At 40.2% G+C, this 19897-nt stretch overlaps 1 protein-coding gene and 1 pseudogene across 3 annotated transcripts in view; one reads left to right on the forward strand and one right to left on the reverse strand.

Annotated features, from left to right (window-relative positions):
• ARL15 (ARF like GTPase 15) overlaps positions 1-19897 on the reverse strand; it is a 552301-nt gene that overhangs the window by 422543 nt on the left and 109861 nt on the right. For all 3 annotated transcript variants that reach the window (XM_078445526.2, XM_078445524.2, XM_078445522.2), the window contains one exon: positions 8044-8302. In XM_078445526.2, the coding sequence (XP_078301652.1) occupies positions 8044-8296 (253 nt within the window). In that variant the 5' untranslated portion in view covers positions 8297-8302. The remainder of the gene's footprint in view (positions 1-8043; positions 8303-19897) is intronic.
• LOC132682351 (large ribosomal subunit protein uL11 pseudogene) lies at positions 10356-11224 on the forward strand (annotated as a pseudogene).

The following is a 19897-nucleotide window of genomic DNA, read 5'->3' on the forward strand; positions in this document are numbered from 1 at the left end:
ACCCTGAAATTATAATAATAAGGAAAAGGACAGAACACAGTAACTCACAATATAACACAATCTACCCCAGATGTTGATTGCAGACGTATTCACAAGCACAGTCTGAGAGCTTGTTCCAAAAGTGGGGAGATGCTGGGACCCTAGAATAGCAGCCATGGTCCTCAGGTAAAATGTCCCTATCTATATAGTTTATAACCAAGTCCATTGCTAATACTCAGAAATTATTTATATGTATGCCCTTTGTCCATTTTCGGCTTCTTCCCTTCTCCTCCTTTCCTTCCGTGGCCCATGTCCCCACATTTCTAATATTTCCTTCTCTCTAGTTCCCAGGAGCATCTCGCTAGCCCTTGGGTTTTCAGGACTTCCCATTAGAACATCTTGGCTAGGACTGTGTGTCTAAAAAAGCCTCTGACTCATAGGACTATTTTCTTGATTTTCTATTACCAGAATCCCTTAATATCTTTCTCAATTCCAAAGTGTCCTATATTGACTTCCCAAGATAAATTTATAATCTAATCATGGTTTATGAAAGAAGGACCACATTATGACTTTAGAGGGCCCTAGGCACTTTTACTTTGGTGGCCCCCTTCCTCCATACAAAAATATAAAAGATTATATTGTACAACTGCATTGGAAGAAAAAACAAATATAATCCAGCCTGGATTATTATTTTTCCCCCAAGAATTTTAAGAAAAATAAGAATGAAACATTTGCATGAGCTCCTGCATATATTGTCGGCCCTGGGCATTGCACCTGTGGTGCCTTATGCATAGCCGGCCCTGCCTGTTGGTGCTGCCCAAAGATTGCCTGGGTTACATCAGTATATCAGATTGTGTTGGGTTATCACTTAGGATACTTTTGGTTGTAAATAATGGGATAAAACTCAAATGGGAGCTTAAACAATAAGGGGAATTTATAGGCTAACAGAGCTGTTAAGATCAGTCTGATGTGGCTTGGAGTCAGCCCCCTTCCCCTGTGAAACTTCCATTGTTCAGAAAAAGTCAGAGACCATGTCATAGACCTTGTTTTTTGCTTGTCCGTTGGCCATTGCCCTCCCTGCCTACCTTACTATCAGAGCTCACCTCCATGATGGAAGGAGCTGAAAGTGCCAGACGAGCTTTCTCAGCCTCCCTGGAGGCTATGGTTTAGATACCTGACCAAACTCTAGCCACTGCAACTTCAGTGGAAGGATGCTTCCGGGTTTCCTCCCCACTTCGATGTGCAAGAAGTTCCGACTCCTTCTGTCCTACTTTGGGATGTGTGTAGGCTTCTGCAGCTGTCTTGATTCCATGAGAGGCCACATGGACCACTCTTGGAAGGTGGCAGAGCAGAAAGATCCAATTTCAGGTTCTTGATGGCATTGCTGAACTACATAACCAGCCCTGAAACTACCTACCTCTGAACATCTTTACTAAGTGAGATAATAAACTCTAATTGATGCAACTTTTAGTTGGGTCTTTTATTGCTTACAGCTTCCTACAGATCATGAAAAAACAAGTAAACCCCAAATTTTCAGATCTTGACAAATGTTATTAGGACAATAAATATGATGGAGGACTACTTCAAATTGATAATGCTAGAAGGACTCTCTAAAGTGACAGTTGAGCCTCATGGAGCCAGCCATACGAAGGTCTGGGAGGCGAGGTGCTTTAGCCAGAGCGAACAGTAGCTCTAAAAGTCCCAAGTGGCAATTAGTAGAGGGAATCTGAAGAACAGAAACAAGTCCCTTGGCTGAAGTACAGTAAGGAAGGGCAGGGAGTACAACGTGAAGCCAGAGATGTTACAAGGCATTTTGCTTTTTTGCGAATGCCTTGACACAATGGTGTAATTTTGGTTCTGGGAAGCTGGGTGGAGGGGACATTTGAAAGATATCAAATGGCAAAATCTCATTTTGTAACCAGCTGCTTAGCGTACATATTCAATGTGGTAGCAACACCTGCCCATTTCCTTTATCAGTACCATCCTTCAGCGCCTAGGCTCCTCCTTTTCAGAGAACCATACTCCTCTCCCATGTGGTTACCACAGAAGCGGCTAGATATTATAAAAGGACTCATCTCCCCGCCTATAGTTTACTGGACAGGGATGGGTACCTAATCTAAAAAGGCCTTTTTCCTGGGGACTTTGGAATTGGGGGCAGGAGATCAAGTTAGTGTCTTGCAAGTGGTTAAAGATGTAAGACTTAAAGCTTGAAAGATGTAGTCATATCTTGATCATATGGGAAAAAACATGGTTTTCCATCCTGAGAGGAGGAAGAAAGGAAAGACAAGCCTGATGGAATTCAAGTCCCAGGTTACTGTAGGTTCCTAAAGCCCAGCCCTATCTTTCCCTTTCTCAGTTTGGTGATTCCATTTCTATACCATGGTTTATTTCAGGGACCCTTTTAGGGAGAAGGGGAGATGTCAGTAATTGGAATCAAGAGTGAGATGGTAAAATAACAAATCTTAAAATATAGGATTAGCAGAGTAAAGCTGAGGTGGGGACCAGTAATGATTCAGGGATCCAGAGTTGAATGTCAATGTTTCTGGTTATATAGTAGAAAAGCAGTGGATTGATTATGTATTGTCTCTTGAGGACCATGAGACTATAAAGATTTCAGTAGTGGGGTGCCTGGCTGGCTCAGTCCGTGGAGCATGAAACTCTTGATCTTGGGGTTGTGAGTTTAAACGCCACGTTAAGTATAGAGATTACTTAAGAATAAAATCTTAACAACAACAACAAAAAATTTCAGTAGAACTCAGTTTCCACCATTTATTTTGTTGTCTCTTTAAGAAAACTAATTTCCAGGGGCGCCTGGGTGGCGCAGTCGGTTAAGCGTCTGACTTCAGCCAGGTCACGATCTCACGGTCCGTGAGCTCGAGCCCCGCGTCAGGCTCTGGGCTGATGGCTCAGAGCCTGGAGCCTGTTTCCGATTCTGTGTCTCCCTCTCTCTCTGTCCCTCCCCCGTTCATGCTCTGTCTCTCTCTGTCCCAAAAATAAATAAACGTTGAAAAAAAAAATTAAAAAAAAAAAAAAGAAAACTAATTTCCAGTTAAAGCTGGCTTACTTCCAAGTATATAGAGAACAACAGAGTCTGCTTTAAGAAAATACTTTTTTGCTTATAAGCAGTGATCTATGACCACTAGCGCTTGGATAATTGTCTTGCTAAATTGCACCAGCCAAATTCTTAACACTCTAAAATCAGGGCACTAATTTGGCAATTTGGGGTAACCTGAAATCTTATCACTCTCCTTCCCTTGTTCCACCCCATCCTTAACTTTTGCAAATTTAGTACCACTGCCTGGCACATTCTCTTCTACTAGGAAGAAAAGTTCCCTTGCTTCTACTAACATTATCATAATTCTGGTTCTCCCCTACCTCTCAATTTTGAGCTCACATCCTGAAACTTCCCTGTGAATTCAGATCTAGATTAGGTACTTCTGCTAAGTACTCGTGAAACACTGTGTTTCTACTATCACATAGCATATAGCATTATAACTGCTTTTTAGTCTTTCTGTACTGCTAAACTCTAAGTTGAGAGCTGGGTACATAGCAGGTGTTTAATAACGACTCTTGTATGAATGAATGAATAGTTATAATGAATACTGAGATAATATAGGTACGGTATCTGGCACATGAGCCATCAATACATTGTTTCTTGTTAGTTTTCTTTTGTGATTCATAAAATAACCCTAGAACCTGAGTTCAGCAGGGCATACTGCACTGCACTTCCGTAGGAACAGCTGCATAGGTGGAACTAGGGATCATGCTAAAATGTAACAATTTGGCCAACCGTTCTAGCAGGTGCCTAATCCATTAGAACAGAAGAGCCTGGCCTTCTATCTGGGAGAGATGATCAATCTTGCTTGCCCCCACAACAGAGCATAAATTCACCTATTAATAAACTAAACATATGGTCACTATATCTATGAAGAATTAAAATTAAATTGAATATTCCAAGATAGAAAATTATCTACCAGGGATATTCTTAACTACAATCCAAGTAGTTACATTGACACTATTTGTACTGATAAGATCTTGCTTATAATATAAAAAATCAATAACCCCTTTATATATAAGCAGTAATCACTAAAACCAACATTTCCAAACATATAAACCACAATAAAAACTAAGAATACATTTAAGGTATATGAAGCATAACTAAAAACTATGGAACTTTACTGAGGATCATAAAAATACTTGAATAAATGGAAAAACAGCATGTGCTTTTAAAGATTCTTCAGTCGTATAAGATGCTAATTCTCCTCAAATTGTTTTATAAACAGTGACATTTCAAATAAAGTACCAAAGATTTTTTTTTTTGGCAAAATTTTTGTTGAATAATAACATACATACAAAAAGTACATGTAACTCTACATCTCAACAAAATTTTAATTATTTTTAAATGGGTACAAGTTCAAAGTTTAACTGAAGTAAAAATGGAGGAAAATATCCCATAAAATTTCAGTTTAAAAAATTTTTAATTTTGGAACTGGCACTCTAACATAGAAATTAGCAGAAAATAATAGAAAGCCAAAAAACAAGCTTGTGAGAACATGTATAAATAAATGTGGTAAATGTAGCATTTCAGATTGGTGAGTTCAGATTGGTGATAGCATCTTTTTAAAAAATGTTTATTTATTTTGAGAGAGAGAAAGAGCATGAGCAGGGCAGGGACAGAGAGAGAGAGATCAAGAGAGAGAGAGTCCCAAACAGGCTCTGCACTGTCAGTGCAGAGCCCTATATGGGGTTCAGTCTCAGGAACCATGAGATCACTACTGAGCTGAAACCAAGAGTCGGACGCTCAATTGACCGAGCCACCCAGGTGCCGACCCCCCTTTTTTTAAAAAAAAATTATTTATTTAATGATAGAAACTTTAATGGCGCTAGAATGATTGTGATATCAGTGTCTAACTAAACATTGGATTTAAAAAATAAATATGAGGGGCGCCTGGGTGGCTCAGTCGGTTAAGCGTCCGACTTCGGCTCAGGTCATGATCTCGCGGTCTGTGAGTTCGAGCCCCGCGTCAGGCTCTGTGCTGATGGCTCAGAGCCTGGAGCCCGTTTCAGATTCTGTGTCTCCCTCTCTCTCTGACCCTCCCCCGTTCATGCTCTGTCTCTCTCTGTCTCAAAAATAAATAAAACGTTAAAAAAAAATTAAAAAAATAAAAAATAAAAAATAAATATGAATAAAATCAGAAAAGATCTAGAATAATATATAGCTTAAAATTTAGGATTTGTGGGGTGCCTGGGTGGCTCTGACGGTGGAGTGTCCGACTTGGGCTCAGGTCATGATCTCATGGTTCCTGAGTTTGAGCCCCTCATTGGGCTCACTGTTGTCCGTACAGAGCCCACTTCAGATCCTCTGTCTCCCTCTCTCTCTGCCCCACCCCTGCTTACTCTCTCTCTCTCTCAAAAATAAATAAACATTTAAAAATATTTAGGATTTGTAAGCATTCCATTAAAAATTGAAATCATAGTAAAAAATTAATAGATGTGTCTATATACATTTAATACTTTTCTGTGGTGACCACCATAAGTGACAGACAAATGACAGGTTAGGAAAGAGTGTTATCTGCTATCTTCATTCCCAGGCAGTGTCTTTGATAGGAACGAGGTGTGCTGTATTGATTGCATGTGCAGATCTTGGAGTCAGATTGCTTGGGTCTGAATATGAAATGGCCCACTTACAAGCTGTCTTAGGTTGGGCTCCCTGGAAGCTGTGGCTGAGAGAAAGAATTTTATAAAAGTGACTTATCAAAGATGTTCTCTTCGGTGGAATCTGGAGGAATGAAGGAAGCAGGCTAAGACAAGGGGGAGAGTCTAGGCAAAGACGAGGTTCCAGGTGAAGCCTCACCTCAACTCGACTTTATGGGAAGATCTGGAGCAAACGTACCATGGAATCTTCTGGCCTTAAAGCAAGCAGTCCGGGCCTTTGTCCACTGCAGTATATCTCCACTGCATCAGTCGGTCATTGTTTCCAGGCCATCCAGGCATTTGGGACAGGCTGAGGACAATTTTCCAGAGAAGGGTGCAACTCTGAATTGTTAGCCACCAAAGATCATGGCAGCCAAAAAATGAACGCACTAGGTGGACAGGGGATTGAGGGATAGCATGAGTAGCATCTTCTAAAATAACTAAGTCATTCTGGTTAAGTTACTTAACTCTCTCATTATAAACTCATTTATAATGAAAACATATCTTTGATGCCGTAGGGACTGTAGAGAAATGGTAAGGAATAGTATATGTCAGGAAATAGTCTAACAAAAACACTCAAACATTAGCATTCAGAGTTTTACAACTCTAAACATTCACTAATTGCAAAATAGGAAAATTACAAAGACTGTAATTTTGTCTGCAAAATGCAAGTACAATGAATAAGTGAAGAAATAGAATTGTCCAAAACATGGAAATATTTTCTCTCTCACTGTAACTATAGAAGTACAAGCTTAAAGCAAATTACTGTTTATTTCTTATCAAAGAGCCAAAATCAAAGATAATACTCAGTATTGGCAAGGTGTCTGTGTGGGAATAGAGGAATCTCTTGCATTCCTATTAAGAGGATAAAATGACTGATTGTGTTCTGGGGGGCATATGGGAAATCTATCTGAAGCTTTTAAATCATGTATACCTTCTATAATGAGCATTCTCATTTCCAAGAATTTATCTGCAGAAAATTTGGCCAAATACTTGAAAATACAAAGGTATATAATATTATTTTGGTATTGGAAAATTGGCATGAGCTAATAAAACAGAAAGGGATAATAATGACAAAGCAGTTACTATAATGAATAATGGTATAAAAATATACTTACTGAAAGGAAATTAAGTCCAAACTTTAGTCAAAAACACAAATTTAAAAATTGTTTTCAGACAAGATGATATAATTTTTAAAAACATTTGGAATTATATACACTAGTGGTGATTATTTTTGTGAGAGGAGGTATTTTTATCTTCTTTGTGCTCATTTGTATTGCTCTGATCTTTCTACAGTGAACAAGTAACACAACAATAACTCATAAGTCTCAGTTTTCTCCTTAGGAACTCAAGCCTGAGGTACAAGCCTGTAGGTACAAAACTTATTTGAGGATGGCCATTAACCACAATTTCTAGTTATTTTTGATTTCTTGCTATTTATGCCAAGCATAAACTTGTAAGCAAATTCTTGGAACATATTTCAAGAAAGAATCAAGACCATCAGTTTCAAGCAAACAGATTTGTTAAACACATAGACACAAATCACTAGGAACAATGAATGCACATCTTTACCCAAAGAAGAGAAAGAGAATCTTTTTTTTTTAAGTTTATTTATTTATTTTTAGAGAGAGAGAGAGGAGAGGAGCAGAGAGAGAGAGGGAGAAAGATAATTCCAAGTAGACATGGAGCCCGATATAGGGCTTGAACCCATGAACTGTGAGATCATGACCTGAACCAAAACCAAGAGCCAGACGCTCAACCAACCGAGCCACCCAGGTGCCCCCAAAGAGAATCTGTTGTGTAAGTGTGATTGGTGAGAAAACTATCGTAGACTATTGCTTTAAAACTTGATTTACACCCATTCAAGGGATTACTTCTTCAGGATACTCATTTTATCCTGTCTTTTTTTTTTTTAATTTTTAATGTTTATTTTTGAAAGAGAGAGAGACAGAACATGAGTGGAGGTGGAGCAGAGAAAGAGGGAGACACAGAATCGGAAGCAGGCTGTCAGCACAGAGCCCGACTCGAGACTTAAACTCACGAGCTGTGAGATCATGACCTGAGCCAAAGCCGGATGCTTAACAGACTGAGTCACCCAGCTGCCCTTCATTTTATTCTGTCTTTAGGCTCATTTCACATTTGGTCAATATAGCAAACTGTATCAATCAGAATCACAACAGAAAACAGATGGCACAAATGGGGTAACTGAAGGGAGGTTCAAAAGGGGCAGTTTACACAAAGAAGTGGGCAAGGCTCAGGGCTAGCAATATCAGAGAGGGGTTGAAAGAGTAGGGAGGAGGAGCTGTTATCGGAACCTTGAGAAGGTCGGTTGAGAGACGCAGGGACTGAGTGGAACAAAAGTCACCATACCTCTCATGTAGGACAGCTGTGCCCCCTCCAAGTGTTGGCTCAGCATTTCAGGCAGCTTCAACCTCAGGGCACCTCCATACCAGCACAAGTGTCCACAATCCCCAGGCCAGGATAAGAGAGAGCGCAGGGAAGCCCACGCCAGCTCTTCAGTGCAGCTCACTGGAGGTGATGGGTCATGTCTGCTCGCATCTCGTTGGCCAAAGCAAGTCATGTGGCCTTGCCCAGCTACGAGGGGCTGGGGAAGAATCCTCATACGCACCTAAAAGGCAAGGAGAAGAACTAGAAACATTAGTGAAACACACAGAGAGTAGTCCCTGCTCTTTTATATTATGCTTCATTCCTTTGTCTGAGAGACAGGCTCTTACCCAACCTTGGGACATACTCTAAGCTGTGCGGTCTCACGGTAGCCACTAGTCACATGCCAGTGACTGAGCACCTGAATGTGACTTGAGATGTGCTGTACTTGTAAAATATACCTCAGATTTTAAAGACGCAGCACCAAAAGAAGAATGTAAGATAGCTTATTAATGACTTCTAATATTGATTATAGGTGGAAGGATAATACTTTTGAAATACTGGGTTAAATAAAAATACATCATTATTTATTAATTTTATCTATTTTCACTTTTTAAAAAAGTTTTTTTAAGTTTATTTATTTCAAGAAAGAAAGTGTGAGTGGTGGGGTGGGGAAGAGGGAGAGGGAGAGACAGAGAATCCCAAGCAGGCTCCCCACTGCCAGCACAGAGCCCCACGTGGGTTTCAAACTCATGAAACTGTGAGATCACGACCAGAGCCAAAAATCAAAAGTTGGACACTTAACCGACTGAGCCACAGAGGTGCCCCATCTATTTTTATTTTTTAAAATGTGGTTTCTAGATAACTTTGTATGCAGCTTCTGTTTGTGGTTTGCATTATTTTGCTATTGAACTGTGCTGTTCTAGAGAGTTATCTTGGTTCCCAGGAGGGTTTCTAATAGAGAGAAAGAATTACCAGCTTCTGCTAGAATTCTCCATAGGATGAATCATTGCTTTAATTACTCCAGTAGCTAAGTAGCTACCCAAGTGATAAGGTTTTCTTCTTTTATTTGAATGTCTAATTTAAATTTCTTTATAAAAATTCAGGATCAGTTTTTTTTTTCTCTCCTCCATAAAGGCAAAGCACAGGTGGTTCATAGAGACCATTATTCCATGTAGAGTCTTTTTTATAAAACGTATTTAAATGTCACTCAGTTTCATTAAAACAAAGGAGCCATTCAGCAAATGTGCTGCTCTTTTAGTTTCTTACTTTTTCATGGAAACTCATTTTGAAGACTTTGTCTACTCTTTTATTTGGAAAGAGAGTACAGAGAAAGTTGTTACCTTTACCTTTTCCTACATATGGAGAGCTGAAGTTGTTAGGAGTTCTCAAATTTTCTTGGAAATATGGTCACACAGTAACTATTCTACAACCTGTGCCAGAGATGCCCCCTCCGTCCCTTCGGTCCCCTCCCTTCCCCTAGACCCAGCTCTCTGCCCCGGAGGCTGACCTGCTGGTCTACACTAAGTGGTCTGCAAGGGAGAGTTCTGGTAGAGACTAGAAGGGAGTGGAGCAGGGTCAGGGTATTTATTCACCTGCGAGGTAGCCTCTGGCTGTATATTTAGGGTTGAGTCAGGAAAAGGGCATCACTCTAAATAGAAGAGTTTAATACAGAAATTAGAGTACTGACTGAGTGCCACTGCTCCCTTTCATGACTGCAGGTTCTACTGCTCACTCTGCTCAGCCTTGTGGGTCTAGGAGCGGTGACAGCTTTGCTGTTCCTACTCTCAGGTGACTGCCCTATCCCTTGTGACTCCCTAATAGTCCCCTGAGTGCCCTTGAAGTGAGCATGCCATCTGCATTCTACAGCAACTGCAACCCAGGTGCTCGGGCATCCTGTGGGAGGGCTACATCCAAACAAGAGGTCGTTGAGTGTCAGGACACAGAGGGGCAACATTTTGAAGATATTTGCTCAAGTCTAGGAGCATAAGATAGCTTTTCATATATTTCTGCCTGATATTTTTAAAAGCCTTTACAATGTCTTGTTGGAACAACAAACTCTAATATGACTAAGGTAAGAAAGAAAGTTATCAGGATGCAGTTTTATATGTTGTAGTTTTTTTCTTTGGCCAAGAAATGTCAATATTTGAACCACACATTAAGTTGTATACTCATCAGTTCTTGGTCTTCCAAGTATATCCTGTACTTCTTAAAAAAATTTTTTTTAATGTTTATTTATTTTTGAGAGAGAGAGAGAGAGACAGAGTGCGAGGTGGGGCGGGGGGGAGACACAGAATCTGAAGCAGGATCCAGGCTCTGAGCTGTAGGCACAGAGGCCGATGTGGGGCTCCAACTCACAAACCACAGGATCATGACCTGAGCCGAAGTCAGATGCTTAATCAACTAATCCACCCAGGCGCCCCTACTTGAACTTATTTTAGATGGGAGGTTGAAAAATTTACTTTGTTTCCCCACCTGTACAATGAGGAGTTTAAGACTAGATGATCTTAAATATCCCTGTGCACTAACATTCTATAAGTCTATGACATTTCTATCAAATTTGTGAAAGAGTTTTTTGGCTCAGGTGAGGTGAAGGTGCAACTGTTTTCAGTTGTCCTGCATCTGGGCTCACCCAACACCAGCCACCTCTACCATGCCTAAGTTTGACCCCAACGAGATCAAAGTTGTATACCTGAAGTGCACCAGTGGGGAAGTTGGTGCCATATCATTTGCCCTGGCCCAGTAGACTGGCTCCCAGGATCTGTCTCCAACAAAGGTTGGTGATGACTTTGCCAAGGCACCAATGATTGGAAGGGTCTGAGGATTACAATGAAAATGACCGTTCAGAACGCACAGGCCCAGATTGAAGTGGTCCTTTCTGCCTCTGCCCTGATTATCAAAGCCCTCAAGGAACCGCCAAGAGACAGAAAGCAGCACAAAAACATTAAGCACAGTGAAAATACCTCTTTTGATGAGCTTGTCAACATTGCCTGACAGATGCAGCACCGATCTTTAGCCAGAGAACTCTCTAGAACCATGAAAGAAATTCTGGGAACTGCTCAATCAGTGGGCTGCAATGTTGATGGCTGCCACCCTTATGACATCATAGATGACATCAACAGTGGTGCAGTATAATACCCAGCTAGTTAAGAACTACAAAGGAAAACCTTTCAATAAAGGATCATTTGACAACCAAAGAAAAAGTTGTGGGATATATTGGTGAGGTGAATGTGCAGACTTCTCTGGAGTATTGGGATGACTATTTTGTGAAACAATTTCACTTTCCCACTTGACCAAGAAAATCAGAGAGAATTATTTTTACCAATGCCCTTGAAAGCAGGACATAAAAGAATGCATGGTACTAAGAGCACCAAGCTTGGATCAGAGGTCAACAAATAATGGCCCACGAGCCAAAGGAAACCTGCCACCTGTTTTTGTAAAGTTTTATTGAAACACAAGCCATGCTGACTTGTTTATGTATGGTGTATGGCTGCTTTCTCACTACCATGCAGAATTGAACTGTTGTAACAGAAATTATATTGGCCCATAAATCTTAAAATGGTTATTATCTGGCCCTTTGCAGAAAAAGTTCGCCAATCCCTGGCTTAAAATATGTAAGCAGGTCTCTTTAAGCAAAATTCCCCACCCGGGTTTTTTAGAAGTGACGTACCCAAGACCCTAATAGTAGGTGATTAAAGGTACAAATAAATGTCTATTTTGAAAGCACCTAAATTTTAACATTTGGTATGACACTTGAGAGGCAGCCTCGTAATCCTAGGATCTGATCCCAATTCCATTCTTTACAAGCTTAACAATCTTATGAGAGTTACCTAATTTTTCTTAATTCTAAAATCCCATGAGATAATACATGGAACACTTTAAATTTCTATCCGAAAGTCAAGAGTTATTAAATAGCAAGTTGACACTGCAGAAAAGGAAAATCTAGATCTATGAAGTCAGAAGGTTGGAAAATGCTTCATATGGGCACAGAGCTGAACATGCGATGTTCAGTAAATTATTGAATAACCATCTCCCTCCCAGTGGCCCTCATAAAGCCACTCCTTCAGCAAAAAAAACTTGAATCTCTCAGGCAGGTGACATGCTAGGAACGATGCATGGAATGAGAAGCCAACAGTAGAATTTGGAGTGACTGCTGCCCGGCAACTGTGTGGACTAGGACCCTGGCCAGGAAGATACGGGGGTATCACAGCTCTCAAGCTACAAATGCGTCTGCAGTTGGCTCCATGAAGTTGCTCTGCAATGGAAGCTTCCAACTATGCATTCACAGGGGATTGATTTCCAAATGAGGAACAGACAACCTGCCGAGGAATACCTGTGTTCCTCAAATGTCAAAGCTGGAACTAGAAGGATTTAGAGATACACTGAAGGGGAAATCTTCAGGAACAGACTGAGGGTTAAAAGGATCATCCTTATGTATTTGTTTTCAGAACAAAAGGGTTTTTGTTTTGTTTTGTTTTGTTTTAAAGGTCATTACAAAGAAATCTAATTCTTCTCTTCTGGCTGGGCAGAGTTTAAAGTCCAACAACTCACTCCTATTTCTCTCCCAGAGCTGGAATTCAACAGATAAGAAGAGAGTCTTAATGATTAATCAGCTCAAGCGCAGCTCTAAAACAAGAAAGGGACTTTATTTTCATTTTAAAGATGAACAAACTGAGGCCCTGAGGTATCAAAACGCCTATTCGAGGTCATATAGTTCTTTTGTGCATAGTGAAAATGAATCCCTGGGGCTCTGATTTCCGCTGTACTCTTCTCCAAAGCATCTTGCTTCTCCAGAACTGAGAACTTGGGTAGACCACACTGGTCCCACCACTGACCTACTGCATGATGTTGACATATTGGAGGATCTCTCTGTGGCTCTGTTTTCTCCTCCGTAAAATGGTCAGAACACCTACTTACCCCTCCTCATCAAGATGGTGAAGCTCAGCTGCGAACACAGACATGAAATTGTGATTCAGCGGACATGGCAGATACTTATTTTTCTGTATGAAACCCATTCCCTTCTTCCTCATTAACCTGATTTTACCCCAGCAGCCGTATGTCCCAGAGAATAAATCATGCTTAAACCATGGCAGCCAATGGTGGTCCCATCTCCTTTCCAGTGACTGGACTACAGATTGTCATGTGACCCAGAACTAGTCAAGAAGATAGAGAGGAAAGCCTGGAGAGGGGTGTGGAAAACTTGAAGGAAGTTCTGTTCTACCTGGTAAAAGGCACAAATGGTGGGACACCTGGGTGACTCAGTTGGTTGAGAATCTGGCTCTTGGTTTCGGCTCAGGTCATGATCTCATGGTTTATGAGTTCAAGCCCTGTGTCAGGCTTTGTGCTGACAGAGCCTGTTCAGAATTCTCTCTTTCTCTCTGCCCCCCCCCCCACTCTCTCAAAATAAATAAATAAAAACTTCTTTTAAAAAAGGCACAAGTGGTAACATGAAGAAAAGTTTAAGTGTCTGGAAAGGATGCTCTTATGTGTGATGGTGAACATCATGGGTGGAAAAAAGCAGGTATCAGTGACAAGCTTGTTCACTTTTTTGACAAATACTTATGGTGTGCTCACCATATGTGAGGCACTGGGAATACAGCAGAGAGCAAGACCCAAATCCCTGGCCCCATGGAGATTACATTCTAGTGATGGGGAGACAAACAAGATAAATAAGCACAATATGTAGGATATTGGGGAGAAGTGTGGAAGAAAGAGATGAAGGCATGAATAGGAACATGAGTGATTGGGGGCTGAAGGTTTAGGCAGGATGGGAAGGATGTCTTCATGGAGAAGAAAAGCCTGAAGGAAGTGAGGGAGTAAGCCATGGTGGAATCTGCCATTAGAGTCACCTATCAGAGGGCACAGCAAGGTGGCTTGTGTGGCTAGAGTGGAGCAAGCAACATGGGGAGGGATAGAAAGTGTGGTCAGTGGTATCGACCACAAGTCATGTGGAGCCTTGAAGCCACTGTGGGTCTCCGTTTCTTACTCTGAGTCACAGTGGAGTCCACTGGAAGGTTTTGAACAGAGAGATGGCTTGATCAGACCTTCATTTTAGCAGGATCATTCTGGCAACTTTGTGCAAATAGGCTGAAGAGGTACAAGGGCAGACATGAACTACTCAGGGGGATATTTAATTAACTACTCCAGCCAGAGTGGTAGTGTGGAAATGTAAGAGGCAGTCCAGATTCTGCATATATTTTGAACACGGAGTTGACAGTACTTGTTAAAGATCACATTGGGGGTTGAGGGAGTTGAGGACAACTGAGGTTTGGGGTTTCAGCACCTGGGATGGTGGAGTTGTCATTTACTAAGTGGGGAAGAGTGTGGGAAGGGTGTGCTTTGAGAGCAATGTCAGAAACTTGCTTTTCATCTTGTCTGAGATGCCAAAAATTAGTCATCAAGATGGATATGTCATGTAGGCAGTTGGATAACAAGTACAACAAATTAGGCATTAATCAAATGGAAGAAACACCAGGAATGAGTCATAGGGAAGCATCTGGCTTACTGCAGGATGATTTCTATTTACTAACACTGATTCTAAAAAGTGAACATTTCCCCTCCATGTTTAACAAATCATTTTGGGGAAGATGTTCTCAAGATGTTTTTAGAGAACACAGGTCTAGAGGGAGAAATTCTTACCTATGCTAGCAATCTTTGTAGCAAGTATGGATGTTTTATAATGAATGATGGTAACCCCCTGGGTCTACACCTACTGAATACATATCTACCTGAAAAATTCTTTAGTGATTATGTGACATTTCCAATCTTCAGTGGATCTATAGTGAGAGTAATACAGTTTTTAGCAAGTTGCTTGTTGATCAAAAAAATATACCAAACTGTGATTTAATCTTTTGGTGTCAGGATCCCAGCCCTAGGATAAATTTAATGGAAGGACAGTGTTACCACAATGCTTGGATTTCAGTTTAATCCCGAGTCAGGCCTGAGGTCCAGAGGACTCTTGGAGCTGACAGTCGTTACCTGGATTAGGAAGTGGTTGTTGAGCCATGAGGGCTAAATTGTGACAATGAAGGTAACAGTTGTGATTGGGTCCATACATGGATCTATTCACTTGGGCTGAATTATAAAGCAGGCACAGAATATGGTGTTCTCTCTTTCCCTCCACCCCTGCCCCTGTGTCCATCTCCGAATCTTCCACAAATCTGCTTTACAGAGTGACCTTTACTCTGTGAATGTTTAAAACTCCAATCCATTATTAGTAAAATCAAACAGAACTAAGGAATCTGGAAGACTTTAACAAAGGAGAGTTAAAGTCCTCAGTGGGCTATTCATCCATGCCTATCAGGAACAACGAAATCCCAAAAGATGAACAGGCACAAAGGACATGAGCCAACAATTCACAGAAATAATGCAAGCCTCAGGAGGTGACTCACTAGTAACCAACCCCAGAGACTTCAACTGAAGAAACAATATCACTTTTCACCTATCAAATTAGCCAAGGTTTAAAAATAGTGTTCCATGTCCCTGTGGGATGAAATCAGGATTCCTTACAGTGTCAGTCACAGTATAAATGGCAAAAACTTTCTGAGAAGTGATTTGGCGACAAGCTACAGTAGCACTAACCATGTATCTTTGCTCAGATCCTGTGATTCTATTTATTTGTGGGGTTTCTTATAAGTTTTATTCAAATTCTGTTAGTTAACATACAGTGTAATGTTAGTTTCAGGTGTACAAGGTAGTGATTCAACACTTCATACAGCTCTCTGTGCTCATCACAAAGTGCCCTCTTTAATCCCCGTCACCTATTTAACCCATCTCCCCACCCATCTCCCCTCTGGCTACCATAAGTTTGTTCTCTACAGCTAAGAGTCTGTTTCTTTCTTGGTTTGCCTCTCTCTCTCTCTCTCTCTCTCTCTCTCTCTGTCTCTCTCTCTTTTCCACCTTTGCTCTTTTGTTTCTTAAATTCCACCTATAAGTGAAATCATACGGTGTTTGTCTTTCTCTGACTTATTTCACTTAGTATTATATTCTCTAGCTTCATATCATTGCAAATGGCAAGATTTCATTCTTTTTATGGCTGAGTAATATTCCATTGTGTGTGTGTGTGTGTGTGTGTGTGTGTGTGTGTGTGTGAATACATACCACATCTTCTTTACTCATTCATCTGTCAATGGACACTTAGGCTGTTTCCACAGTTTGGCTATTGTAGATAATGCCGCTATAAATGCCAGGGTGCATGTATCCCTTTGAATTAGTATTTTTGTATTCTCTGGGTAAATACCTAATAGTCCTATTTTTAACTTTTTGAGGGTCCTCCATACTATCTTCGACAGTGGCTGTACCGGTTTGCATTCCCACCAACCGTGCAAGAGAGTTCTTCTTTCTCCACATCCTCACCAACACCTGTTGTTTCCTGCTGTTGATTTTAGCCATTCTGACAAGTATGAGGTGATCTCTCATTGTAGTTTTGATTTGCATTTCCCTGATGATAAGTGATGTTGAGCATGTTTTCACGTGTCTGTTGGTCATCTGTATGCCTTCGTTGGAAAATGTCTGCTCATATCTTCTGCCCATTTTTAATTGGATTATCACTTTGGGGTGTTGAGTTTTATAAATTATTTCTAGATTTTGGATATTTTCTTTATCAGATGTGTCATTTGCAAATATCTTCTCCCATTCTGTAGGTTCCCTTTTAGTTTTGTTGTCTCCTTCCCTATGGAAAAGCCTTTTTTTGATGAAGTCCCAATAGTTTATTTCTGCTTTTGTTTCTCTTGCCTCAGGCAACATTATTTAGAAAGAAGTTGCTAGGCTGATGTCAAAGAGGTTATTGCCTGTGTTCTCCTCTAGGATTTTTATGGCTTCAGGTCTCCATTTAGGTCTTTAATCTATTTTGAATTTATTTTTGTGTATGGTATGAGAAAGTGGTCCAGTTTCATTCTTTTGCATGTTGTTGTCCAGTTTTCCCAACACCATTTGTTGAAGAGACTTTTTCCCATTGAATCTTCTTTCCTGCTGTGTGATTAATTGACCATATAATTGTGGGTTCATTTCTGGGTTTTCTATTCTGTTCCATTGATCTATATGTCTATTTTTGTGCCAGTACCATACTGTTTTATCACTACAGCTTCGTAATATAACTTGAAGTCCAAAATGTGATGCCTCCAGCTTTTTTTTTTTTTTTTCTTTTTCATGGTTGCTTTGGCTAGTGGGGGTTTGTGGTTCTATACAAATTTTAGGATTGTCTGTTCTAGCTCTGTGAAAAATGCTGTTAGTATTTTGGTAGGGATTGCATTAAATGTGTAGATTGCTTTGGGCAGTATCGACATTTTAACAATATTTGTTCTTGTAATCCATGAGCATGGAATATCTTTCCATTTCTTTGTGTCATCTTCAATTTCTTTCATCAGTGTTTTATAGTTTTCAGAGTACAGGTCTTTTACCTCTTTGGGTAGGTTTATTCCTAGGTATCTTGTTGCTTTTGGTACAATTATAAATGGGATTGATTTCTTAATTTCTCTTTCTGCTGCTTCATTATTGGTGTATAGAAATGCAATATTGCATTTGTATTCTGTGACTTTACTGAATTTATTACTTCTGTATGTTAAGAAATAAATAAAAAGATGGGGTGCCTGGGTGGGTCAGTTGGTTAAGTGTCTGACTTTGGCTCAGGTCGTGATCTCGTGATTTGTGGGTTCAGTCCCACATCGGGCTCTGTGCTGACAGCTCAGAGCCTGAAGCCTGTTTTGAATTCTGTGTCTCCTTCTCTTGCTGCCCCTCCCCTGCTTGCACTCTGTTTCTCTCTCTCTCTCTCTCTCTTTCAAAAATAAATAAACATTAAAAGAAAGAATTAAAGAAAAAGAAATGCAAACTGGTATAGCCACTCTGGAAAACAGTATGGAGTTTCCTCAAAAATTAAAAATAGAACTACCCTATCACCCGGTAATTGCACTACTAGGTATTTATCCAAGGGATATAGATATGCTGTTTCGAAGGGACACATGCACCCCCATGTTTATAGCAGCACTATCTACAATAGCCAAAGTATGGAAAGAGCCCAAATGTTCATCAACAGATGAATGGATAAAAAAAGATGTGGTTTATATATACAATGGAGTATTACTTGGTGATCAAAAAGAATGAAATCTTGCCATTTGCAACAACGTGGATGGAACTAGAGGGTATTATGCTAAGCAAAATTAGTCAGAGAAAGACAAATATCATATGACTTCACTCATATGTGGAATTTAAGATACAAAACATGAACATAAGGGAAGGGAAGCAAAAATAATATAAAAACAAGGAGGGGGACAAAACATAAGAGAATCTTAAATACAGAGAACTGAGGGTCACTGGAGGGGTTGTGGGTGGGGGGATGGGCTAAATGGGTGAGGGGCATTAAGGAAGATACTTGTGATGGGCCTTGGGTGTTATACATAGGGGATGAGTCACTGGAATCTACTCCTGAAATCACCATTGCACTATATGCTAATTAACTTGGATATGAATTTAAAAATAAATAAATAAATAAAATGGAAAGAAAAGAAAAAGATGTTCAACAAAGTTATTTACAAAGCAAGCTTTAAAAAACTAATATTCATCAGTAAATGTTTAAATTATGTTTAGCCATATGGTATACTCCAAGTCATCATGGGATGCCTAAGAAAAGCTGATAAATGGTGTCAAGACAAGAAATAGGACTCATACAAGACTGCCTGACTTACATGAAAAATACACTTTGGGGCACCTGGGTGGCTCAGTCAGCTAAGCATCCGTCCAACTCTTGATTTCGGCTCAGGTCTTGATCTCAGGGTTGGTTGTGAGATCCGGCCCTGCCTCAGGCTCTGTTCTGGGTGTGGAGCCTGCTTAAGATTCTCTCCCTCTCTCCCCCTCTGTCCCTCTCCTGCCTATGTGCGTGCATGCTCTCTCTCTCAAAAAATAAATTAAAAAAAAAAAAAGAAAAATACATTTTATCGTATTTCCTTTAACTGTTTACTGATATTTAGCTGTTATAATACCAGGCAACTGCTCAAGTGTCTAACATGTGCCAGACCTGGCACTGAGCGCTCTACAGATATCTTCTTTTAAACAGTAAACCTAAGATGAGATTTTATCTTTCTTTCCCTAACCCTTACCACTCACGCTTTTACTTTTTAGTGCAGACTATTACAAGTGGGATGACTAGCTCCCATCCTTAAAAAAAAAAAGGCTTATTGAAGTACATTTTACACATCATAGAATTTATCCATTTCAAGTGCACAATTCAGTGATTTCTAGTAACTTTACTGAGTGGTGCAATCATCACCATAATCCAGTTTTAGAACATATTTATTCCCACAGTAAGATTCCTCATGCCCATTTATAGTTAGTCCCCATTTCCATTTCTGGCCCCAGGCAACTACTAATCCCCTTTCTGTCTCTATAAATGTGCCTTTTCTGGACATTTCATATGAATGGAATCATATAACATATGATAGGCCATAGTCCTTTGGCCTTTTGTATCTGACTTCTTTCACTTAGCATAACATTTTGGAGTTCCATCGATGCCATAACACGTCGATAGTTTTTGCTGAATAAATCTTCCATTGTATGGATACAGCACCTCTCGTCTATCCGTTCACCAGATAACGGACATTTAGTTTGTTTCCAGTTTGGGGATATTATGAATGTATACGCATTTTTCAGATGAAGAAACTGACTCCTAGATGCTCTGAACGCCCCCGACATTGCATAGCCACTCAGTGTCAGACCCAGAGTTCGCTTCCAAGCTTACCCAACTCCAAAGCCCAACCACTCTATTTATTGCTAATTACCAGAATCAGGTGATTAATTTTTCGCTTCATACTTTTGTTTGTATACATTCTACAATGCATGTTTTGTAATT

This window comes from Panthera onca, chromosome A1 (genome assembly GCF_046562875.1).
Source record: "Panthera onca isolate mPanOnc1 chromosome A1, mPanOnc1 haplotype 2, whole genome shotgun sequence".
NCBI lineage: Eukaryota > Metazoa > Chordata > Mammalia > Carnivora > Felidae > Panthera > Panthera onca.